Raw genomic sequence first — 25,926 nt, forward strand, 5'->3', positions numbered from 1 at the left:
TGTTCAATGCTCTTCTTTGGATGTTAGGTGCATTTTGATCTGTTCTCTGTCAAGATGATCGCATACTGCTTCAATAATCTTGAGGTCCAGGCTTGAGGGAGGAAATCCATGACAGTGTTTCACTGTGTGAATTTTTGTACAAGTATGCTGTTACTGCATTTGCAGTTTGGGATCACTGTCATGCTGATAAATGAACCCATTGCCAGTCAGATACTTTCCCAGTGGTAATGCATGGTGGACCAAACTCTGATGGTACTTTTCTGGGTCCATCAAGATTTTCATCAAGATTGGCTGCAATGCAACCCCAAACCATGACAGACCCTCCACCATGCTTTACAGATGGCTCTGGACACTCACTGTTATACCTCCCTCCTTGACCTCCTCCATACTTATAGACAACGATTTGGAGCACAACTTTCAAATTCATCACTTCGTAAGACCTGTTGTCACAGATTTTCAGTCCAGTTCTTGGATATGTCTTTGGTCAACATTGGTTGTTGATCATTGGTCATGACAATTAGCATATTAATGACCAAAAAACTGACCTCACAGCCCATTGTTCCTTCAGTGGTGCTAGTTTCTGTCATTATGCAAATGTACTGTTTATAAGGTTGGGGAAACCTGCAGTCAGCTGAAGAAGTCACTTGGATGAGTGACAAAACGTTTCTCCCACTGAAAACACTACGTCCAGATGAACAGAATCAATATAAGTATAATCTGACATACCTCAGACTTTTCTTCCCTTTTTCCTCTGCTTAAGAACTGTTTACTGACAGCCACAATTTCTGATGAGGCTTCAATAAACAGTAAATAGATCAATTGAAGGGTCAGATGCATCTCTTAGGTCCTGTATCAGGTCTTTGCTGGATTTTGTTTTCCTGTTTCTTAAGGAGATGACTTTCATATATTGTCCATCTGCTGTAAATAGTTTGCAGGCCCACCACTTCTTCTACAAAGAAATGAGGGCTGGCTCAATACTTATGCACAGCACTGTGTAAAATATATTTTTGTTGTCCAAAAGAGAAGGATGGAGGAGACGTTGCACATAAAAGCATTGACGATTTATGTCTATCTGCAAGAATGCATAAGAAAAAAAATACTCTATTCAGTGAGCACCATTATTGTCTTGCTTCGATACAGTTCGTAGGCACACTAAAAACCTTACAAATTACATTACATAGAAAAAAGTCAAAAGGAGGAGGCTCTTCTGTCTAATCCATTTAGAACCTCAACACTGTACATCACAAGGCATAAGCGTACTGCCATAAAGACTGAAAGAGATGTGTTCTTCGTGCAGTGCGCTTACTCCCACGACTCTGCTGAAATTTTGTTGGGGAAGACAAAGGAGATAAGGTGAGGAGGAACAGAATACATGGGATAACTATCAGGAAGGAAAAGGGGAGCTGAACAGGGAAAAATACAGGGAAAAAAGAGGAGCAGAGGAAAGGATGAGACTGGTTTCTATTTTGTCAAGCTTTGGGACGTGTAAATATAGAGACAAGCTTGTGGTCTTGCGCCATCTTGTGGTAAAAGTGGACTTCCATCATTGAAGTACACTCACCAGACACTTTATTAGGCACATCTTGCTCATACTAAGTTGGACCGCCAGAACTGCTGCAATTCTTCATGGCATGGATTCAACAAGGTGCTGGAAATACTTCACAGAGATTTTTATCCATGGGCATGATGGAAGCTATTTGAATTCAGTAAACGTCTTGACATAATCCAGAAACCAGTTTGAGAGTTTTGACATGGTGTGTTATCCTACTCAAAGCAGCCATCAATAGATAGCATTGTTTAAAAGCCTGCCCGAGTGTACCTTAGTCGGTATTAAGGGGCCCAAAGTTTGCTAAAAATATATCCCCTACACCATTACTCTATTACCACTACCAGCCTGAATCGTTGACACAAGGCAACACAGATCCATGCACTGATGTATATTGCCAAATTCTCACCCTTTCATCCAAATGTTGAGGCACCAATTGAAACTCAGACCAGGCAACATTTCCCTGTCTTCTTTTCTCCAATTTTGGTGAAACTGTACAAACTCTAGACTCTGTTTCCTGTTCTTAGCTGATAGGAGTAGCACCTGGTAGGTTCCCCTGCTGCTGTAATCCATCTCCATCAAGGTTTGACATGACATGTTGTGCATTCAGAGATGCTCTTTAGCACACTTCTTGGCTGTAGTGAGTATTACTGTGAAAGGACATGACTTACATTGAACAGCACAAACACGTTTCAGTCCTTTTATTGTCCGGAATCAACGTCTACAGGCAATTACACGCACAAAAAGGCTTGATTATAAAACGTTCTTTCTGCTACAAAAAAAAAGAAGAAGAAGAAAGTTTTCCATCTTTCCAATAATGTTTTAATGCAAACTTTAAAAAAACACTGATTGTCAAACTACTGCATTTAACTTTCTTTTAGCTTTTATCTCCAACATAGATACATGGATACTACTGATATGGAAAGACAACACAATCCCACTTCCTGTTTATTTCAGAAAAACTGTGGAAAGACAAAAGTACATATTCATACAGTAAGCTGCAACTTATCTCTGTACATGGCTGTTATTTTAAACTTTAAGACAGCAAACAGCCATAAAACAGACTGAAACATGTTTTTAAGTCATTACATAATTAGAAGTTGGAAATTCCAGTTTTAAAGACATCGAACAGTTTTTCCTTAATGGGCAGCGCAAATAAAAACCACTTTCACGTATAAATAATAAGCCTCTCATCAAGCACAAAGTTGGATGTGTTATATTATTTGCAATCTCTGAAAAGGAGAATCTAACCATTTCAATAAACTCTTGCATACTAGTCAAATATATATATTAAACATTTAATTACCTGGACACTGAAACACTACTAAAATACTCTGACCACATTTAAAACATTTTTTAAGGATGAACGTAAACATTGCAAAGATCCGTTTTTTACTGTTTGCTTCTGTTTTAAAAGCTTTCTTTTTAACTACTGCATTAAGTGGTGTCACTAAAGCAGACAGATTCAGTGCTTTTAAGTCTTAGGTCACTCCTATTTTGCATCTAAAAATGACACATTTGATGTTTGACATGGTCCATTGTGCAGTGAAAACAGTCATACCTGTATTTGGTTTATCTCTCCCCTTGGTCTGAATCATAGCATATAACCTTTAGCGCAAAGCTTTGCAGGAATGGCTCAGCAGATAAAATTTAAGTTAGTGACGTTTTATAGACAGTGACATCCCATTATTTAGCGAAATATCTCATTTCAGATGGTCTCAGCTCATTCACACAGGCCTAGAGACTGATCAGGCCATCTCCCCCGGCAACCTCTAGTTGCTAGGCAAAACTGTGTATTTGGCAACCACTTGGCAAGTGGTTCCTGGAAGTTGGGGAAGGTTGCCAGGTGACATCAGCGCTGCACCACAAATCGTCCTTGTGATTGTTTTGGTCACTATTAGATTGCCACAGTCTCCCATAGCTTGCATGGAAGACAGCAATTTGTTTGCAAGCAGCCTTGACTTGAAAAAGCGCACCACAAACAGGAAACAGAGAAGGTTCACCTTCAAAGTAAAAGTTCTGCCTTACCACTGGAACCAACACATTTCAAAAGGCCCAACTTTTATTTTGAGGGCAAATGTGTTCCGTTTCTGGTTTGTGTTGCACTTTTAACAGTTTCACTACAGCTGGGTGAGCAGTTTTCAAGTGTTTGCAGACAAGTTAACATCTTCCTTGAAAAAGCAACCAGAAAGAGGTTTTTGTTGCAGAACCGTATATCTCTTTAAACCACTCTCAAAAACTTGTTGAGAACACGGTTTTCCCTCGTGACCAGTGGCTGTCTAATGGTCACCGACCAGTCTCTAGATGCCTAAAACACCACTTTCAAAAATACATTGTGTGCAAACATTTTAAATCCTTCTAGATTGTCTTCAGATTTTAAAGTCAATGACTCTTCAGTCATTGACTTTTTTTTTTTCTCATGGAATACATCTTAGTAAGTCCTAAGTGGACCGTTTCTCCACACCCTGCTTGATTCCCAGGACCAGATGAACAAACCAGTTAATCTGAACCATCCAGCCTTTCTCCCTGCAGATCTCTATCTGGTCCAGCAGGTGGCGCTGTGCCTCATCTTCACTGCGGCCAACAGTCAGGGCCTCGCGGATGTACTCGATGTCCTCCTTACTAGTCAGCTGAGGCATCCCTGTTAATGAACCAAAAATAAGTGTCAAAGCATGAGCATGTCTTAGTTTCACTTCACTTTGGTATCAATATCTAAAAAGATTGAAAATCTGTTTAAAACTACTTGTCACCGGTGAGCCAGTCATACTCAAATTGGGTACAACTGGACCAACCTGTGAAAATGACACTATTATTATTGTTTTAATAACTGGGTGTTGTGGTATCAGGAGGAGATTGTACCAGTCATAAGCATCATGGAGAAAAGAATGATGAGCAGGTTGGTGTGATGCCGAAGGGCGAGGTAAGCCTTCACGCACACGTCCTGAAACACAGAGGATGTTCATATAGACAAATGTGACTAACTGGTGTTTGCATGAATCTGCATGAATTTAAGAATGGGACGTGTGTGTTCCTGCATCTATATTGTATTGACATGAAAAAAAGCACCTGGAACTTCTGGAAGTGGGGGCTACTTTTCTTTCCCGAAGTTCCCATAACATACAGGAAGTCTGGTGTGAGCACAAAGGGAACCCACTCCTTACTGATTCCCATGAAACTCTTGTAATTCCCCAGGATGTGACCAAAGTCGATGTGGAAGAGATTCCCTGCAGAAACACAAAGGAGGTCTGTTAGTGTGGTGCCACTCGAGTTTAATTTCTTTCTAAAAATATCCCATTTTTGTAATTATTTAATCTGTATTTTGTCTGACAGTAACGTGAAAACGCAGATGTAAGATTACCAGATTCAGTGATCATGATGTTGTCGTTATGGCGATCCCCAATACCCAGGACGTATGTAGCCACACAGTATCCACCACAGGAGTACAGGAACCTCTCCACAGCCTGCTGGAACTACAACACAGACAACAGAGTTTTTAATCATGTACTTGTATACGACAACATCCGGGCTGTAACCCATCCAGCTTTGATAAGTGAGCTTCACACTAATAGTGTAGCTGTTAAAAACATGCACAAGGACATTCAGCTCCTCATGAAGACCCAAGTTTAATCATCACGACTAATGCAATGGCTAAAGCCCTTACACTGACCTAAGCCTAACTTTATCTTAACCCTTTAAACCAAGTCTTAAATCTCAAAGAGGTCTTTGAAAGGGGTGTGGAAAAAATGAAACACCATCACTCTTACAGCCTAAAAGTGTATCAAAGATAGACTATTACACACTATGTTTTCTAAATTCTGTGTCAAATTTATTAATTTTCATCTTCAGTTTTCTTGAACAAATGACTTGCGTCGCACAGTCTCTAGTTTGCATGAGCAGTTGTTATGAAAGCTCCAACACAGAATCTGCCCACTGGGAACATGCAGAGGCACAAACACACACTCTCACACACACACACACACACACACACACACACACACACACACACACACACACACACACACACACACACACACACACACACACACACACACACACACACACACACACAGTGAGTGTATCCTTGCTTCAGAAGTGTAGCTTTCTGACTGCCTGCATGTGATGCATTTTGGACACATCTGTAAATTGTAGCTTTAACAAATAACCTCAGTTACACTCTCGCCCAACAGACGCTGCACTATTAAAAGCCAAGTGAGCACACTCACTCACACACACAACAATACTGTTTTGGAAAGAGAACAGCCATAATTATACGGTGGCAGGTTAAATTGATGGTATGTGTGTGAGTCACTGCTGATAAACAAAAGCACCCAAGAAGCAGAAGAAGTCAATGCTAACTGAGCTAGATTAGGGAAGATTCGATTTGGGAAGACTTGTACTTACGTTATATTGACCCCTTTATTTGAAACTCTGGCCATATTTAATATGAGAATCAATTATTGTAACAGAGTTAATGCCAAAAGTGACAAAAGGAGTAACAGGTCCCCTTTAAGAAACTTTGACCTTGTAGTTACTGGAAACATAACTCGGTTTAAAAAAACCACGCAGAGGAAAAAGCGCAGACTGTGGGAGTGCAGGTGTTTGTGCTAAAAGTAGCGCACGTGGGTGCCATAGCGACAGGAAAAACTCTGACGGTTGCTTCCTTCCTCTCTTCAAAGTGTCATTTCCTCTGATCTAATAAAGTCTGCAAAACTGGTCTTATCAACACAGTTACTTAATGCATGCATTGCGTGCAAGGCTTGTAACTAAAGCTTTGCTGATCAGCGACATGTAATCAAGTATAATGATGAATTGGAGCGGAGGTATCAAATATGGGGGACAGGGACCAGAATCAGCCTGACAAAGACTTCAATCCGGTCAGCTGGATTGCTTTGCGAAAATGGAAGTAGGGCATAAAAAAGTCCACCAATGGATTTAAAAAAAACTAGATGACAGCTTTGTAATGCCATTTGTTTTATTTGAGACTTCTACATCATCCGTGTGATTTTTTAAGCAATAAATTGTTTAAAAAAAAAAAAATCCCAGCTGCACATCACTGAGCAGTGATGACCAGGAACGCGAGCAGCATGAAAAATCATCAAAGATGGAAAATACAGCATGAAAAACACAGTGACAGCAGTGGAAACTTCATTGTTTAGCACTTGGTTTACCTTCAGCTCTTTGCGTGTTAGGACTTCGCTCTTCACCGCAGCTGATTGACCACAGGACAAACAAGTGCAGCCCGCAGACCGGTTGTACTGCATATTTTTGACACTGACCCCATCTGACAACAAACACTCTCTGTAGGTAGTCAGGCTGTCCACGACTGCCCGCAGACTGTCTTCGTGCTACCCCCACTCAAGCGTAAAACCATCATAAGCTGTCAGTGATACAGTACGTACCTTGTCCTCACTGACACACTTGTCCCGGAGCCACTGGTAGAGGATTTCATCTTTAAATGCGCCGGTGCTTCCCACAACACTCTGCTGGATGTTGGCGATGGTGGTGGCGTCCTTAACAATCTCAATCATGCCTACAGTGATGCAATAAAGACAGCGATGACACGCTATTTTGGATTTGTCAGGCTCACATGATCAGCCTTGGTTGTTATAAATGAGGGACACAGGATCTAATATGTTTTCTGTATCTCTGCAGGGAATAACCGACCTATCTTATTTCCAGTGGAGATGCAGCCGTACGGTAAAAGACAGAGATCCAGCGATTCAGTCTCCCAGATCGACTCCATGATCAGCAGAATCTGCAAAGAAGACAGACGGAGTGCTACAGAACTTTTCTTCTCATAACTCTCTCAGTCCTGTCTAAGGCTGAGCTGCTACACACCTGCAGGATGAGCATATCCTGTCTGAGATCATCACCGTCTTTGAAGATGATGCCTATGGGGTCTTTGGAGAGAGTGGTGGAATCGGCCCGTTTGAACTGCAGCCACAGCGGCTTCTTCTTAGACGCCATCACTTTGCACTGCTCAATCTACATAAAGATAAATTGTTTTCATCAAAAATTCAGTCATTTATAGATACAATTCTGACGTCTCTGCCCAGAAATAAGCACTCATGAGAGCTGAAAGTTGTTCTAATTTCAGTGTTTATTGCAGGGTCGTGTTGATGTGTTTGCTCCTCACCAGCAGGGCTCCAGCTCTTAGTCCTGGATCATAAGGAACTCTGAAGCTCTCTGGCAGACCAGAGGACTGCAGATTCTCCAACTTCTGACGCAACTGAAACACCACTGAAAAACACACACTTCTTTCTTTACACGTCTTTTCAAGTCTTAGTGCAAATTAGAAGGTTTAGAATAGTCAGAGTAATATCGACACATCAAAAAATAAAAAATAAATACACATCTGACCATACAGTACATACATGCAACCATGTATTCATACAACAGACATGCTTTACACATGCTTAGATACAAATGCTGGTGTTAACCACAGAAAGTACAACCCAGAATAAACTAGTGAAGAATGTTTAGCAAAGAAAGGTAACCGTAGACATTTAAAGCAAAGGTTTGGGGTGCAAACCTCAAAAGTGTGATATTCTGTTGATAACAGAATAAATAAAACCAGTGTGGAAGAAAAAGTCAGCAGGTTCACTGTATAAGCAGGACCAAAGCCTTGGAGGGTTTGTATTTAAAACTGAAACCATCTATCCATCTTCTTCCACATATCCACTTTGGGGTTTGCAAGGGCACTGGAGCCTATTCCAGCTGTCATAAGACAAAAACTGAGCTTACACCCTGGGCTAACACAGAGAGACAACCATTTTTTATTATTATTAATCCTTTATTTATCCAGGTAAAAAATCTCATTGAGATTAAAAATCTCATTTCCAAGAGAGACCTGGCATCATAGCAACAAAAGTCACATACCACATAGGTATCTAACATTTAAAACAAATACAATATCCCATACAAACATGTGTAAAATATACAATAACAGATCAAATTAAGAGTACATTAAAAATAATCACACTGAGTAAAAGAGCTGTTCTCTCGTTCCTTTAAGACAGACTTAAACTCTCCCAAGGTAACCAATTCTGATAACTTCAGTTCCTTCTGCAGATTATTCCAGGAAGCAGGGGCAGCGTATTTAAAAGCCCTTTTCCCCAATTCTGTTCTGATTTTTGGGACAATCAATTGTATGATTTTGTTCGAACGAAGGTTGTATTGGTTGTGGTTTTTACACATATAAACACATAAATAAGATGGAACCAGCCCAAGGAGAGATTTATAGATAAAAATCAACCAATGGGAGAGTCTGCGAATATGCAAAGATGGACATTTAGCAGCAGCATACAAAGAACAATGATGTACACGATTTCCATAGCCAGTAATAAAACGTAAAGCACAATGGTCCACAGTATCCAACCTCTTTAGGTAGTGGGCAGGTGCATTCATAAAAAGCAGGTCACCATAATCCAATAAAGGTAAAAAGGTTGCACGAATCAAAAGTTTTCTCACTTGGAGGGAGAAACAGGATTGGTTTCTAAAAAGTAACCTAGTTTTAATTTTAACTTCGACACAAGCCTTTGAATGTGAGTCTTAAATGACAAATTCTGATCTATAATGATCCCTAGATACTTGTAAGATGTGACCATTTCAATTTCAGATCCTTGAATTGTTTTAATCTTAGGAGACGTAGCTAACAACTCTTTGCCATTTGAGAATAACATGAACTTGGATTTCTCTGGATTTAACACCAACTTAAGTTGAGTTAAATGGGACTGAACGACATCAAAGGCAGACTGCAGAAATTGCAGAGTTTGTGCTACTGAAGGGGATGAACAATAAATGATTGTATCATCTGCATAAAGATGAAATGCTGCGTTTGACAAATTATCACAAAGGTTGTTTATGTAAAGAGAAAATAGCAATGGTCCTAATATGGAACCCTGTGGAACTCCTTTGGATACTGGGAAAAAAGAGGAAGAAGACCCAGCAGCACGGACACACTGTTTTCTTGCTGACAAGTAATTTGAAAACCAACTTACAGCATTTACAGATAGACCAATATTGTTTAGACTATTTAATAAAATAGCATGGTAAACTGTATCAAAAGCCTTTGACAAGTCAAGAAAAAGAGCAGCACAGTATTTTTTGCAGTCCATTGAATCAACAATGTCATTAACCACTTTAATAGCAGCAGTTATTGTGCTGTGTTGTTTTCTGAATCCTGACTGATGTTGGGAAAGAACTGAATTTTTGTCCAAAAAGTCTTTCAGTTGTTCACTAATGAACTTTTCTAGAACTTTTGCTAGAACACACAATTTAGATATGGGCCTGTAATTATTAACATCTGAAGGATCACCTCCTTTCAGCAAAGGGAGAACATAGGCAGATTTCCATATTACAGGGATCTCACTGTTCGAGAGGCTAAGATTAAAAATGTAAGTTATCGGTTCTGCTATAAAATCTGCAGCCAACTTAAGAAAATAGGGATCAAGTTGATCTGGTCCTGCAGATTTATTTAGATCCAACAGATTTAAAGCCCTATGGACCTTAAAAACATTTAGTGGAGAAAAACTGAAGGGTTGGACCACAGATTCAGTTTGAGCGGTTGCAGAGAGAGCCTCTTGTTGATTAAGCTGTTTTAAATCTGGATATAAAGATTCAAATAGAGATCCTGAAGAAACAATATGCTCATTAAAGCAGTTTAGAATGTCGCATTTCTCTGTTAAAGTGCAGGAGTCTTTTACAACAAAAGTTGGCATCTCGTTTGTAGTTATGTCCCCATAAGAAGATTTTATTATTTTCCAGAATTTTTTAGGATCGTTCAAATGTTTAGTAGTTTTTGAAAGATAGAATTCTGATTTGGCCTTTTTAATTAAGGAAGTTGAACGGTTTCTGAGCTGTCTAAAAATCAGCCAATCCGCTTCGGATTTAGTTTTTCTGGCCTTAGCCCAGGCAGCATCCCTTTTTTTGAGTAGACTAGAGAGCTGAAGAGAAAACCAAGGGTTGTTTCTGCATTTTACTCTAAATTTGCGGATAGGGGCATGTTTATTTATAATTTTGATAAAAGTATCATAAAAATAATTCCATGCCAGCTCAAGATCAGTTATCAGGTAAATTCTACTCCAGTTATAGTCCCATAAATCATGAAAGAAAGCTTGCTCACAGAAATGCTTAAAATCTCGTTTAAAAGCTATCTGTGGCCTTGATTTTGGGAGCTTCGATTGCCTGACTACAGCTACCACACAGTGGTCACTGATATCATTTGCGAAAACCCCAGTGTGAGAATATTTATACGGCATATTAGTTAAAAATAAATCAATAAGTGATGACTTTTCTGGGCATTTAAGATTTGGACAAGTTGTGCTGTAAATTAGTTGTGTGAGATTATATGAATCACACATGGATTTAAAACTGTCTGAGGCAGAGGACAACCAGTCCCAGTTGAAATCTCCGGCCAGCACAATTTCATTAAAATTTAAAGTAGATTTTTTACTAAGTGAAACTAAAGCCTCACTACTAGCTGAGGGGGGTCTATAACAGCCCACAATGGTAATAAAATATAGCCCTTGAAAAGTTGGAGTTTGAGGGCAAGAAGTTCAAACTGCTTACAAACAGATACCGATGAATCGACAGTAACATGGAATTTGCTTTTTACATAAATTGCAACACCGCCACCCTTTCTGGGGCGGTCGCAACGGAAAAGATTATAGCCCGTTATTGCAATGTCTTTGTCAGTAATTGATTTAGTAAGCCAGGTTTCTGATAATATAAGAATATCAGTATCTAACTCTTTCATCCAAAATTTCACAAACTCAAGTTTGGGAAGAAGACTTCTGACATTTAAATGAGTGATACCAAGACCTGTTCGAGTTTTGAAATCACAAGGAGTACTTAAGCATTTGCAGTCTGGACCGGGATTAGGTTGCACATTTCCAGATAAAAGAAGCAGAAGAACAATAAAACATTTTCTTTTCACAGATTTTTTTTGTAGGATTACAGACTGATTTCTCTTAGTGCCCGATCTCTTCACGCCTAAACGCAGTTTACTGTCGCCAGTTAACCTAACAGGCATGTCTTTGGACTGTAGGGGGAAACCAGAGTGCTCTGAGCACGTGCAAACTCCACACAGAAAGGCCGGCAGGTTTGAACTACCAGCTCTCTTACTGTGAGGTGACAGGGGCATCCACAAAGGAGTACCACTAAATTACTTTAAAAAAAATAAGCAAATAATGCACGTTCATGCTACACGATATAGGCTCATATCAGTGCTTCTGTTTCTGCTCCTCACCTTGTGGCGTAACATCATACTTGTCTGCAGACATGGTCTTGATCTCACGGGTGACTTTCTGCAGAGCCTCTGTCATATCCACCTGCAAGCATCAGGACTTTCTGTCAAAGATGTGTTCAAACCCAACCCCCCAAACACCTTCTTCTTCAACACAGCCTGAACCTTTCTAGGCAGCTTTCTCATCATTTCATTAAGAAGTCTTCGGCAAAGCTCTTCTTTGGTCAGCTGCTTTTTGTTCCATTCTCTGTAAAGATTATCCCAAATTTGGACTCCGTAAGACATGCTGCCACCAGTGTTGATTTTGCTGACCAACAATTTTTTGTCACAATTTTCATCAATGACTTCTTTTCCTCTGATGAAAAGAAAAATGATATCTAAATAAAAGTGAATGCACGAGGACAGAAACCAGCGAATAAAAACGAGATGAAATAATTCTGAACGGAAAATTCCAATCAGAACTATTAAGTTGTCTAGAAAGGCGGGACAAGTTTGGAAGTGATCCAATCAGAAGTAATCACCACGTGCAGTGAGGTTAGACATGCTCATTTGATGTGCCCCCAGGATCAGTACAGCTGGTTCACACTGTGTCTCATGAAAACGTCACAAAATCTCAACGCTTGGGAGGAAGAGATGAGCAGACATATGGAAACATTTCACATGTGACATCAAGGAAAATTAAAAAGCTTTGAAAACCGTGTTAAGTCTACTCTAATTATGACTAAAACTACATTTAAATTTGCTGTCAAAGTTATTGATGGTTGCCCCTAATTTTCCCTTCTTTAAGAATGGCGTCTTCACAGCCTGCCCTTCAGACCATGCGTATCACATTTTCACAGTACTATACAATTGTGGAAACATCTATAAATAGGGCGTGTCACCTGCTTCCGGAAGTCCTGCAGCATATTTTCACCACAGCCTCTGAGGTAGGCCTCCAGGAGGACAGCGTACCTCTGCTGGTAGTGCTTGGACTGAGCGATTTCACTCCGCAGGAACCAGAAGAGAAAATGACCGATACGCTTACTCTGCAAAAGAAAAACAAAAGGTGTTGTTTAACTTGACATTTTTTTGACTGCAGTTATTGTGCTAGTAAAACACACACACACACACAGAGCTGAAATGACATAACACAGGCAGACACATGTCTGCTTACCCTCAGAGCTCTCTTCAGCAGGAACCTGACTAGAGCGCTGTCATGGTAGGGCTCAAACTTGACTGCCTGCAGGACACACAAACACATAAACAAAGCAGCTAACATGATTTCTGATGATAGCACAATGTGTGTCTACAACAAGCCTGTGTGACCTCTGGTGTTGTGCAATGCACAAAAAGGAAAATGAAACATTCTTCCTACTCCAAAGCACGTGGTGGTGGGCTTTCTAACAACATCACGCTCTCTTCTCTTTGTACATGTTGCCGTTGGGATTAATTTTTAGAAAATACAACATCTCCTTTCACTGTTATGCTGACGATATCCAGATTTATTCACCTTTGAAATCCGACGTGTCCGCTTCTTTGCAACCTCTGTTCAACTGTTTGCATGAAGTTAAAATTTGGTTATCACATAATTTTCTTACATTGAACGAGAATAAGACCGAAATCTTTGGTAGTCTTTGGTAGTCACACTCCGCTAGACCAGTTAGCTGATGCCCTTGGCCCTCTCGCTAGCATCTCTCGCTCGCTGTAAGAAACCTTGGAGTGTTCCTGGATGGCTCTTTTAAACTTGAGAAACACGTCTCCACTGTGGTAAAAAACAGCTTTTGCCAGTTGCGTCAGATATCCAAAGCAAAGCCGTTCCTTCCTTTAAAGGACCTTGAAAAGCTTATCCACGCATTTATCACATCCAGATTGGACTACTGTAACTCCCTCTACTCGGGCCTCCAACACTCTTCTCTTTACCGGCTTCAGTTACCGGCGCGTCTTTTAACAGGTACGAGAATATATGAACGCATAATTTTAGCCAAATTACATTGGCTCCCTGTTAAATATCGCATAGATTTTAAAATTCTTTTATTCACTTTTAAAAGTCTGAATAATTTGGCGCCCAGCTATCTTTCTGAACTACTCCACTTATACAATCCCAACAGAGCACTTAGATCATCCAATCACAGGCTCCTAGCACAACCTAGGTCTCGAATGAAGTCGAGAGGTGACCGGGCCTTTGTAACCGTGGCACCTAGACGTCTTAAAACTTATCTTTTTACTTTGGCTTTTGATTCTAACTAGTTGGCTGTTGTGTTGTTACCTATTTTTTGTTGTCCTGTTTTATTGTTTGTTTTAATTGTCTCATGCTTTTACTGACTGTGAAGCACTATGGTCAACACTGTTGTTTTAATATGTGCTATATAAATAAATTTTGATTTGATTTGATCATCTGCCAGGTGAAGTTAGCAGGCTGTGTGCACACATTTATACCAGAAGAACTGCCTTTTAACAGAGGCTACAGTGTGTTGGGAAGCAGCATGGACTGGCAGTAAAGCAAGTGCAATGAAAACACAGAAGTAACTGTGCTCCAACATAACTGCTATTTAAATGTTTAGAAAAAGAGGCAGCGAGTGGTTTAAAAAGGACTGAATCCCTTTTTTTTTAGCATATTGTGAAGCATCATGGAAACAGTGTATGTAATGTGTATTCTTTCACGTTCACCCTACAAAGACTTTGACACATGCATGTTCTGGAGAATTTTGATGGTATAATATATTCCACAGATCAGTGAGATGTCATAACTGCATTTAGGAAGATGTCTTTCTCCTAAAAGGCTCTTTTGTTGGCCACGGCTGACGACTGATACAGTATCGCTCATGCAAAGCTGACTGCAGAGTCAACTAAACTCACAGCATGAAACAGTGAATCAGACAGAGTGAGAGTGTAAATGCAAAAGAGGCTTGGTCCTCTCGAGCTAATATTTATCCGACCAGTCAAATGTTAGTGGTTACACATTTGAAATCAACAATAAACAACTGTAACAGCAGCAGAGTGTGTGCTCATCAGCACCGCATCATAAACTCACAACAACACAAAACTTGGCAGCAGCAATGTAAAGCAGGCAGTGTGTGTTTTTGTTCACCAAACAAACTGCCAGCGTAGGATTAAAGTGTAGCATGTCTGCGCTAGGCTATGCTAACCAGCGTCACATAGATACCAGAGCCTGAATCTGACACAGGAAACGAATGTCCAACTCTAAAGTGCAAACAGTCTCACATTATCGACACATCAACACAGAAACTGTAAAAGATCAACTTTAGCATTCAGCAACATTTTAAAAAATGCATTAGATTGATTGTTTTGTAAGCAAATGTGGTTTCAGCTGCCAAAAGAATACAGCAGGATACAAAATGTACCATCTGTTTCCTGGTTGTAGATGGAGGAAAGAAAAGTTCTGTGCAAGTACAGCGAGTACATGTTAGGTATGCAAATGTTAGCGGCAGATAACAGCTGATTTTAATGCTGGCCCACGTCAGTCGATGACTCAGCAGATACTTTTACAGCCTTCTTCGATTACAATTGGAGACTCTCACATAGGGCGCCACTTTATTAGGTACACCTCACTAGTGTCAAACTGGACCCATTTTTGGCTTCAGGAGTGCCCTGATGCTTCATGGCACAGATTCCTCTGTGCTGAGACCTTACACCCTCCCTCCATCTTTAGCTCTGAATGCACATGTATAGAAAGGTAGGAAGGTCCTAGAAAAGAGCTGATGGCTAATTCTGTGACTGAAGTGGTTCTTACTCAGATTAACCAAATATTATTTATATTAAAATAAAAGGAAAAAAGACAGGGTGTACCTGTACAAGCTGGAGAAGATATCGGAGCACATCATCATCCTCCAGCGTCTCCAGCTTCCTGACAGCCATTGAGCGAACCTGTGCATCTGAGTAGTGGCAGTCAAGCAGCTGCATGGCCAGGCCAACATCCAGACCACTGCAAAGCAATGTTATGGTGAAAGGTGATACGACATTGATCCTAAACACAGTACAGTGGCAGTTTGAAACGCTCTTGTACCTGGTGTCCCATGCGCTGCTGCGCTCCAGCAGTCGATGCGTCGCCAAAACATCTTCCTGTTTCCCCCATCTGACTGAGCCCAGCAGCTTTGGGTAGGCTCTAAGGGCAAGGCATTTGTTATAAAATTATATTTTCAGTACTTTGGGGCAAAACATTACTTTATTGTCGTTTTAATTTAAAAGGACAAATAAAGAAATAAATCAGTACCTGGGGTCACGCATACATTCGTGTCTAAAGTGCCACAGCAGCTCTTTGTCCTCAGGGCTGAGGGGATGTAGGGGATCGGTACCTACAATGGCCTCAAACTGCTTTTTCAAGTGGTTTGGCATCTCTCTCTGACCCCGCTCCCCTCCCTCTGCGTCCTCACCCCCAACAGCCCAGTCCCGGCCCACATCCCGGCTCTTGGGTAGTACCACAGGGTAGCAGTATTTGTCCAGCAAAATGGCAATGGCCATGGAAGAGGCCTTGTCTGGGTTCGTGGCTGAGGTGAGCTTGTCCGCGTTGATGCTACTGCTGCTTTCCTCGCTCTTTTCTGGCATTTTCCACATGTGGAGGATAAACTCCCCCTGGCGGAGCAAGGAGCGGTGATCGATCAGGAGCAGGTTCACGTAGTACAGGAGACGACTCTTGGTCTTTCCTGAAAGCCGGGTGAACACACAGAATAAAGCATTGCTCTGTAGATTTTCAACATGCGAAAGAACAGAAAGGGAGAGGACTTTACCATCAAGACAGCTGCTTCCCGCTGTACTCTCTTGATAAGAGCTTCCTTTGGAATTTGGGATCTGGGGTTGCTTCCCACAGATCACCTGGGTGGGAAACGTAGAACCATTATGTAACAAAAGTACAATAGTTACAGCTTAATGATTATTTATTCTACCAACAAACAGAGAATGATAACAGCACCAGAAAGAAATTTCTTAGATTACCTGGAGGTTAAGGCATGCCCCCTTAGGCAGATCCTTGATCTTAATGTTAAACTCCAGCCAGCAGTTCCACAGCACTTCTTCACTGAAGGTTTTAGAGGTGGTTCTCTCCTTAAAAATGTAAAAAAAATAAATAAATAAAACACTGCTTTTATCACCCTCCAGCCTTTTTCAAACCCATCTATTTCATATATTTTCATGCTGCTTATACATTTGTGGGCAGAAGTCATCATGGGCATGAATGTGAGGGTAATTTGGAGCTTCCAATGCTTTCTTTGAACTGTTCTTTTTCTAAGGTGGCATACATCTTTAGTTCAAAAACAAGAAGTGAGTGCACAAATTTGAAATTCCTTTAGATATTTTTTAATCCACTATTTAAGTATACATAAAGGGTCTAAAATATACATGCTGCTGCCACTAATATTGGGTTAAATGTCCCTTAGCAAGTTGCACCTGAACCAGGTGCTATTAGTAGCCAACAATAAATCTCGCTGTATATTTGCCTATTCTTCTTGGCAGAATTGGTAGTTCATTTAAATTGGTTGGTTTCCTGGCACAGACCCAGCATTTAAGCATAATCCACGGGCGATCGTGGCTCAAGAGTTGGGAGTTCGCCTTGTAATTGGAAGGTTGCCGGTTCGAGCCCCGGCTTGGACAGTCTTGGTCGTTGTGTCCTTGGGCAAGACACTTCACCCGTTGCCTACTGGTGGTGGTCAGAGGGCCCGGTGGCGCCAGTGTCCAGCAGCCTCGCCTCTGTCAGTGCGCCCCAGGGTGGCTGTGGCTACAATGTAGCTTGCCGTGAATGGGTGGATGACTGGATATGTAAAGCGCTTTGGGGTCCTTAGGGACTAGTAAAGCGCTATATAAATACAGGCCATTTACCATTTAATTTTGAAGAGGCTGAGGTCAGAGCTCTGCCAAAGCTGTTCAGGAAGCATAATGGGCCATTATGTTTAAACTGCAGATTCCAGGATCAGCAGTTTAAACAACTGTTAATGTAAGTACATGTTAGTTGGATGTCTTACCGTTTTACCAAGGTCTAGAAGAAGACCCAAACAGTCACCCTCAGAGGGTAGAAAACTGGTTTGAATGCTCAGAAACAACCAAGGCTCAAGCTTGCCATGGAATGGAAAAGTGCTGGAACACCAATGTCACTGTCCACAGTTAAGTGAGTTTTCCATTTCCACGGACTGAAAGGCTTGTATAGTTATATTTAACTCATTCACTCAGTGAAGCAGTGGGCAGCAATTCAGCACCCGGGGAGCTCAGTGGTACCTCAGTGCAGCCGTTGTATTTTCAAATTCAACACAAAACTGTTTTATGTAGTTTGTAACACAAACTATCTGCTAGCTAAATATGCAGTTGCTGTATTTTTTTTCTCTGGGTGAGAAAAAAACATTAAAGTGTGACAGATGAAAGACAGGACAGAGGAAGTGAACGTTAGCAATGCTCATGCTACCAGTAGTGAGAGTGCACTGAAGCACCCAATCTTAGGTATACCCTACCTGGCTAGTCTCATTTTAACCTCTGTTTATATGCTAATTATTGGAAGAAGCATACACATAAACACAACAGTCACCTGAAGGTGCCTAATATTGTAAGTTAGAGACCCTATGAGGACGCACTTGGCGACATTGGGAAGGAAAAACTCCCTTTCAACAGGAAGAAACCTTCAGCAGAAGCGGAGGCTATCTCCCGCTGCCAGTTTGGGTAAGTCAAGACATGACCTGGATGCTTGAGAATCTGCATGGACCAAAACTGGATCACAGTCAGTTAAGGAAGTTAACCTCATAATAAAGCGCTATACAAATACAGGCCATAATAGTATTTGTCAGATAAATGCACTAAAAATGCTTCCAAAGCCACAACAAAATGATCAAAAGGTTAAGTTAATATGACTTGGTTCAGCTTTGATGAAGACCAGTAGGAAGCCAGTGGTCTAAGTTTAAGTTTAATGCAATTTAAAGATAAAATAAAGGGTAAACAAAGTGTAATTTAATCTAGAGACTGCAGAGGGATCAACTTGGTTTTATGGCTGGGCTTAAATTGTCGTTTGAAAAAGTGTAGTTTTGTCTCAATTACCTGAGCTAAAAGCTGCTGCCCGTGAAAGATGCTGGCCTCGATGTAGACAATAAACTCCGGGACTTTGGGGAGAGATGGGATGTCAATACCCAGCACCTTCACTCTGAACTTCCTGTTACAGTCCCACATGGAGATGGTGAACACCCGTTCATGGTCCTTCTCATCAATGGTCAGCTGCTCATGGGTGCCTGAGAGGGAAAAATCAAAAGACTAGGGTTACAAGGTTGGCCATGTGGAAAGAAAATGACTGAACAGCTTAGTTTAACTGTTTACCTGCAACTCCAGTGCAGTCATCAACTTGGGCCCAGTCTTCCTTCTGGACCAGATCCAGATCGGGATCAGGAGGCATCTCCAGAACCAGGTGGATTTCCTCGCCATTCTTCAGACACTGACGGATCCAGTTAAAGTTCTCCAGAGGCTTTTCTCCGTACAGGTACTCCTCCCTGTGGGACAGCGGCATGCTTACTCTCTAATGTAACGAATAAAATAGTAATGCTGCTCTGTTTCTCTCAACTTGGTTCTCAGTTTAAGCCATCAGCGGCTTTCAAGCCCAACTCGATGGCACGGTTACCTGCCACACACCCGCAGCACAAAGTCAGTCTCACACACATTGTCGGGGATGCCCAGCAAAGCTCTTTTATTTGATGTCTTGGCAAAAAAGCTCGCCAACACCTAAACAAGATGGCAAACTTTCAGGAAACTGTACAGGAAATAGGCAGAGGAAACAGTAAAGATATAAGTGGAATTCATCACTGCACATCTACCAGTGTTGGTGTGTCATCAATGGAGACTTTGATGGTCTGGCTGGCTGTCCCTATGTGGATTACCACCAGAATGTGGCCATTATTGATCTGAGAGGAGGAGCAGAACACAAAAAACAACTTGAAAGTCTAAATAAACACACACTAAGACATTTACTCCAACATTTGACCAACAGCTTGTTGACAAATGGTCAGTCATTTACGTTTTGATGCATTCTCAATCATCCAGGTAAGTAAATCTCCAAAAGTTGATTCTGTTCATCTGGACGTAGCGTTTTCAGCGGGAGAACCGTTTTGTCACTCATCCAAGTGACTTCCTCAGTCTGAGCTGACTGCAGGTTTCCCCAATCTTATAAACAGTACATTTGCATAATGACAGAAACCAGCCCACTGAAGGAACAATGGGCTGGGAGGTCAGTTCCTTCATCATGATTATGCAAAAACGGCCAGAAGACAGAAGGATGCGACACCGAGGACAAGTGGGTGAAGAATTTGTCTGGCAGACAGCTCACCCAAACAGAGAAAAACATCCTTGCTAAAGGGTTGAATTTTGCTGTCACGCCAAGACAAATCCCGCTAGTGGAACTGATCACAGCCACAGAAACAACAATATTGCAGAAGTGGAAGCAGAGCAACTACGGACAAAGGTTTCGGCCTGTCGCAGCAATGCAAAGCTCCCAGCATCCAACATCACCATGGAGGAGAGGAAGGCACTCACAACAACAATGACAACAACATTATCATCCTTCTGGCAGACAGGAGTAGGTGCACAGTTTTGCTAAACCAGAAAGACTATCGTGAGAAAATTTTGTCACTACTCAATGATGAAAATACTTATGAGCCCCTGAAACAAGACCCAGGCAGTGGCTACAGGAAGAGGGTGATAGACTGTCAGAAGCAGTTAGAACGAGACAATGCTATTGACCAGACCTCATACCACAGGCTGTACCCAGGGGAGTCTACACCAAGTCTGTATGGTTTACCAAAGATACATAAACAGGGTGCACCTTTAAGACCGATTGTCTGTATGATCAACTCGGTCACCAATAACATCTTTAAGTTTCTGGCTTCGATCCTCAACCCGCTGGTAAGCAGCTCTGAACACCACGACCAGAACACCTTGGATTTTGTTGAGAAGGTGAGAGATGTTACGATGGAGGCAGTTGAAACCATGGTCTCGTACGACGTTACATCTCTCTTCACTTGCACTCCAGTCATGGAAGCGTTGGAGGTAGTTCGTAAGCGATTACAGGATGATCCCAACCTCAGCAACAGGACCACTCTCAGCATCGACCAAGTGTGTTTGCTTTTGGAACTGTGCCTTCATTTCACCTATTTGACATACAAGGGTCAGTTCTACAGGCAGAAACATGGGTGTGCCATGGGTTCCCCAGTTTCACCCATCCTGGAAAATTTGTACATGGAAGAAGTGGAAAAGAGGGCTTTGCTATCCTACTCTGGAACACCACCAAGTCATTGGTTCAGGTATGTGGATGACACCTGGGTGCAAATCAAATCTCAGGACGTACCACAATTCATGGATCACATTAACTCTGTGGACCGACACATCAAATTCACCAGGGAGGATATGAAAAGTGTCAGGTTAGCCTTCTGTGAGATTTCCATCAGTAATGGGGGACATCTAAAAGCTGACGTGTACCGTAAACCTACAATACAGATCAGTATTTAAGGTTTGACTCTCATCATCCACTGGAGCACAAACTGGGTGTCATCAGGACGCTACAACACAGAGCCAACACCATCCCCACAGACACAGTGGCCAGAGAAGAAGAAAAACATCACATCAGGAAGGCCCCGAGTACATGTGGTTATCCCAGCTGGACTTTTGTCAAAGCTGGGAAGGCGCCAAAAGAAAGCTCCAGCTGATCCAGGAGAGAAGGACAACGGTAGACTAAGCGAAAACCTGTAGTTATCCCGTACGTGTCAGGAGTATTGGAACAGTTGAGACGCATTTTTTCTAAACACCGCATCTCATTGGGGCATACATCGGGGAAACCAAACAACCTCTGGCAAAGCGAACAGCACAACACAGAAGAGCTACCTCGTCAGGCCAGGACTCTGCAGTCTATGGACACCTACAGGCCAGTGGACACTCTTTCAATGATAAGGATGTACACATCCTGGACAGGAAGGAATGCTGGTTTGGAGTCAAGGAGGCCATTTAGGTGAAAAGAGAAAAAGACCATCTCTGAATCGAGGAGGGGGCCTAAGTACCCTTAGGACCCTCCTCTTTCGCCATCTTACAATGCTGTGATTGCAGCCATTCCCCAACTCTCTGTGAATGGTACTCATGGCCATTGATCAGTGGTCTTTGATCAATGGTCATGAGAATTTGCATAATCATGATGAAGGAACTGACCTCCCAGCCCATTGTTCCTTCAGTGGTGCTAGTTTCTGTCATTATGCAAATGTACTGTCTATAAAACTGGAACTGAAGAAGTCACTTGGATAAGTGACGAAACGTTTCTCCCACTGAAAACGCTACATCCAGATGAACAGAATCAACTTTTGGAGGGTCAGTCATTTAGTGGAACATAATTTCTAATTAAGACTAAACTGAGAAATTCATCAAACAGTTGAAAGTTCAAGTTCAGCCTGTTGATCTGCAGTTTTCTTGATGCACTATTTTCCTCATCTCATTCAAAGGCAAAACTCGCTGCTCTCATTCTCTGCCCTGTTCTCCAAGCAAATCACTCCACAGTCAGTTTTTTTGAAAGAACTTTGAATGAAGAGCCTGGGGTTTCACACTGGTAGTAATACGCTCCAGGATCCAATCACCTGTCATTACAATCATACAACTAGGAGGCAAATAGGTGTATACAAGGCTAGAGGAGGTGGTTTCTGTAGCAACAGACATCCCCGTCTATCCTGTAAGCTCAGGCTGGTGAAGAAAGTGGCTCTTTAGTGAACTTACTACTCCAAGTCACACTTTTATGTGTGACTAAAGCTGTATCAGTCATCAGCGCAAGCACAGACTTTATAACTCAAGAAGAAGAGAGAACAGGCAGATGAAGTGTGGAGCTAATACTTTTTTTAGGTTTCAAAATGAATTATTATGACTGAAGCAGAAGCTGTAGCAAAGGTTGGTCCATTTTTTTTAAATAACCTAGCCCGTTTTTCTTTTCTACTTTATAATTATAGGAAAACATCTACATCATTTTACAGAGGTTTTCATTTAAGTCTGCAGGGCTTGGAGTTCTGGGTCAAACCTTGCATATACATATAAGTCATTTTGAACTGCAGTAATTAAAGCTAACAGTGCTAACTGTGTTATACTATTATAAACACACACACACATACACACACCTTGGAGAGCAGGTGCTCGGGCAGAGGCTTGCGTGTCACCCAGGGGTCCATGGAGTAGAGCTTTGGGTCGCGTTCCGACAGCTCTATGCGTCGTGGGGTCAGCAGCTTCCTGCGTGTGAACTCCAGCTCGTCGTCGTGGACGTTGCTGACGTCGGTTACGTCGTAGCCAATCAGGTAGTTCAGGTAGCGCTGGTACTCCACAGACTCCTGTGAGGGCTGTGGGCGGGGCACTAGCTGAATCCGCCCCACATCCTTCTTCAGAGCTTTTGAAACAAACAAACAAACAAAAAACAATTTAACATGATTTAACAAAACATGATTTTTACATCACAGCTAAAGACCAGCTCAGACTCTGATTGCAGGTAGAAGTGGGTCGTGGTACCTCTCCAGTAGCGAATGCAGTCTAGCGTCTGGAAGACCTGGTGCTTGTCATAGATCTCGCAAACGTTGCCCTTCTTCTGGTACAACAGGATGCAATGGTCAGGAGAGAAGCGCTGGTAGAACTCAGGGCACAGGTTCGAAGTCACTGCCTTCATCCATACCTGGGCTTTCACCTGCAAACGAGGCGCAGTGAGGATTTTTAACATCTACAGCAGACGGTACGCGGGTCTGAGAAGAAAAGGAGTGAACGAGCCGGACCTGTTCGACAGTCCAGTTCCCAGCCACGTCCAGCTGCAGAGTGTCGGGGCCACTTCCACCCCGCGCAGCTGTGGGCAGCACAAACTCGACAGAGATCTGATCCATGGAGGTGGAGCAGGACGAGGTTATGGCTTTCTTTCTCCTCCTCCTTCGGCTCTCTTCTCGTGGTACTTGACACTCTTCGTCGCTCACCTGGATCTGCTGCCTGTCCATCGCCTAGCTTGAGGAGGATGAGTATATGGAAATAGGAAAAAAAATCCAACGCGCTGGTGTCATTAATTTGTGACGAGCCCTTCCCTTCAATAAACTCTGAAATTGGAAACATGCTGTGTTTCCTGCTGATGCTGGAAACTGAGACAGGCCATGATTGGCTGGTGAAAATATAAAATACCAAAGCATCTTCGAAGATAGACGACTCAGAGCCATCCCGGTATCAAGCATCGTCCAGCAACGCCTCCTCGTGTCAGCAAAATGTTGTGTCAGCAAATTTACCCAGATTAAGAAAGACTTCAGATTTCTTTTTTTAAACTTATTTTCCATTTATTCACATCATAAATTCAGTTTACTTCTCTTTTTTTAAGATCCAGTTTTAGATTGGCATACTTCCTAAAAGTTGGTATCAGAAAAATTCAGTCAGTCAGTGCAGAGGCAGATGCAGCAATCAGCCCACAGACCTTCAATGTTTTACTGACACCCCCCCCCCCCCCTCTCTCTCTCTCTCTCTCACACACACACTCACACACACACACACACACACACACACACACACACAGCTCTCTATAATTAGACCTATACAAGAATAATACACTTTGCAATCTAAATGTTACCTCTAACTACACTTCAGAATCAGACACAGAAAATAAACACACTGAGGGCGACTGCATGTACTGGCACTGCTTTTGGGAAAGTAAAGATTTACCAAGACGGTATTACTCATATACCTCACTAATAACTAAATACTTTTTCATCTTTTCTTTCAAATCATCTTCACTGGCTGACGTGTTCAGGATTAAATGGCCGGGGTTTCCCTTCTGCTTCTGTCACATCAGCAGAGGAAGCTTTGAAAAGCAGGAAGCAAAACTCAAAACAACATGGATGTGATTACAAGTGGCTTTAGTGACAGTCTGCTGTTTTGACGACTGTGTCATAAACATTTAAAAACACTTGAAAAGTGACCGTGGGGCATCTACTGGTGGGGATAGTTCAGCCTGTATTTAACATGACCACAGCCGAGCAGGGTTAGCCTGTGGGTGTAACGGTACAGCTGCCGCAATAATCGAAAGGAGAGGCGGTAATTCTGTAAAATAAAATTTATAAAAACTCACCAATGAACGAAGATGGCAACGAAATCCGGAGCTTTGGACAAAAGTTTCGGCATTTATGCGGAAAGAAGAGACCACGGAATAGAGTAAATGATACTTTCAAGCTAATGTGCACAGTTTGTGGTTAAGGAAACGCGGCGCTTCTACTCAGAAACTTTGTCAAACTCTCTGGCCAACTTTTGCCCAGTCAGAGTCACACCGACACTTCCGGCTTCTCTCCAAAATAAAATACCATTACGCGACACCATGCTCTCATAGACCAGTGCAGAAAGTTATTATGTATAATATTTACAGTCAGTGACATGGCCCCACCAAGCTGAACACGCTTTCTGCAAAATACGTAAAAGCAAAAAAGGGTAAAGCATTTAAATATTAAGGGCAAACTAAAGTGAAGGGATGTTTAGAGGGAGCATGTAAGAGCTATAAAAGCAATATTATTATGTATATTTATTATTTTTATTATTATACATACTTGCATAGTTCCCTAATTAAGTTAGTGCTTTCTGGCATCAGCATCATGCCTGATCCGATGCCGTAGAACTGCCGTTGTTCACTTCCCTCTGGCGGCTACAGTAGGAAACTACATTACTACCAATACATGCGCTCGTGAGAGGTTTAAGTAATACATTTGTGAAGGAATAAGGGCAAAAATAACAAGATCCGAATTTTACGAATAAAATATGTTGAGCTACCCACTGTCGTTGTTGCTCCATTTATGTTGGTGTTTTACTAATTTATTGTGAAATAGTTGCTGGAAATGTGCATATGTAACTAGATCTAACTTAATCTATCGGGCTTGCTATAAGTCTCCGTAACCATAACCACTAGAGGGTAGTGACTGACAAAATTGCATATCAAATACCTAGTGCCAGCTGCAGTCACGCAATACTTTTTTTAAAAAATAAATACATTTGTTTAAACATGTACTTTCCACGTGTTTTACTAACGACGTGGTCGCCTCACTGTTTTTGCTGAGTTCTGCATGTAGTGCTCTCAAAGTTATGCTCCTAAAGCTCAACTGGTTTGATGAGTTTAATGTTTCTGGGTCTTGCTCAAACTAGTACGCTGATGTGTATT

General features: G+C 41.8%; 1 protein-coding gene across 2 annotated transcripts; it reads right to left on the minus strand.

Moving 5' to 3' along the window:
* Positions 1-2,232: 2,232 nt before the first annotated feature.
* Positions 2,233-25,026, minus strand: pik3cg (phosphatidylinositol-4,5-bisphosphate 3-kinase, catalytic subunit gamma). 2 transcript variants are annotated; one of them, XM_014410806.3, is made up of 24 exons: positions 24,853-25,026; positions 23,528-23,743; positions 23,271-23,442; positions 22,889-23,151; positions 19,565-19,651; positions 19,372-19,472; positions 19,074-19,243; positions 18,801-18,988; positions 16,722-16,829; positions 16,517-16,601; positions 16,003-16,432; positions 15,796-15,894; positions 15,579-15,714; positions 12,946-13,011; positions 12,674-12,817; positions 11,796-11,877; positions 7,683-7,786; positions 7,385-7,531; positions 7,211-7,301; positions 6,946-7,076; positions 4,905-5,016; positions 4,613-4,770; positions 4,406-4,487; positions 2,233-4,187 (listed from the first exon to the last, which is right to left on the minus strand). In XM_014410806.3, the coding sequence occupies exons 2-24, from the start codon at positions 23,738-23,740 to the stop codon at positions 3,988-3,990; spliced, it is 3,369 nt and encodes a 1,122-aa protein (XP_014266292.1). In that variant the 5' UTR covers positions 23,741-23,743; positions 24,853-25,026; the 3' UTR covers positions 2,233-3,987. The 2 variants fall into 2 exon arrangements, with proteins under 2 accessions (XP_014266292.1, XP_014266291.1); XM_014410805.3 differs by having other exon boundaries at positions 23,528-23,747.
* Positions 25,027-25,926: the final 900 nt, after the last annotated feature.

The sequence above is a fragment of the Maylandia zebra genome, linkage group LG17, assembly GCF_041146795.1.
Source record: "Maylandia zebra isolate NMK-2024a linkage group LG17, Mzebra_GT3a, whole genome shotgun sequence".
NCBI classification, from domain to species: domain Eukaryota; kingdom Metazoa; phylum Chordata; class Actinopteri; order Cichliformes; family Cichlidae; genus Maylandia; species Maylandia zebra.

Coding starts and splice junctions, on each gene's coding strand:
- pik3cg (XM_014410806.3), bottom strand. CDS start 23,740: ATGGACAGGCAGCAGATCCAGGTGAGCGACGAAGAGTGTCAAGTACCA. Junction 19,652..22,888: donor CCGAGCACCTGCTCTCCAAG/GTGTGTGTATGT, acceptor TCCTCCTCTCAG/ATCAATAATGGCCACATTCT. Junction 13,012..15,578: donor ATCTTCTCCAGCTTGTACAG/GTACACCCTGTC, acceptor TGTGTCCTGCAG/GCAGTCAAGTTTGAGCCCTA.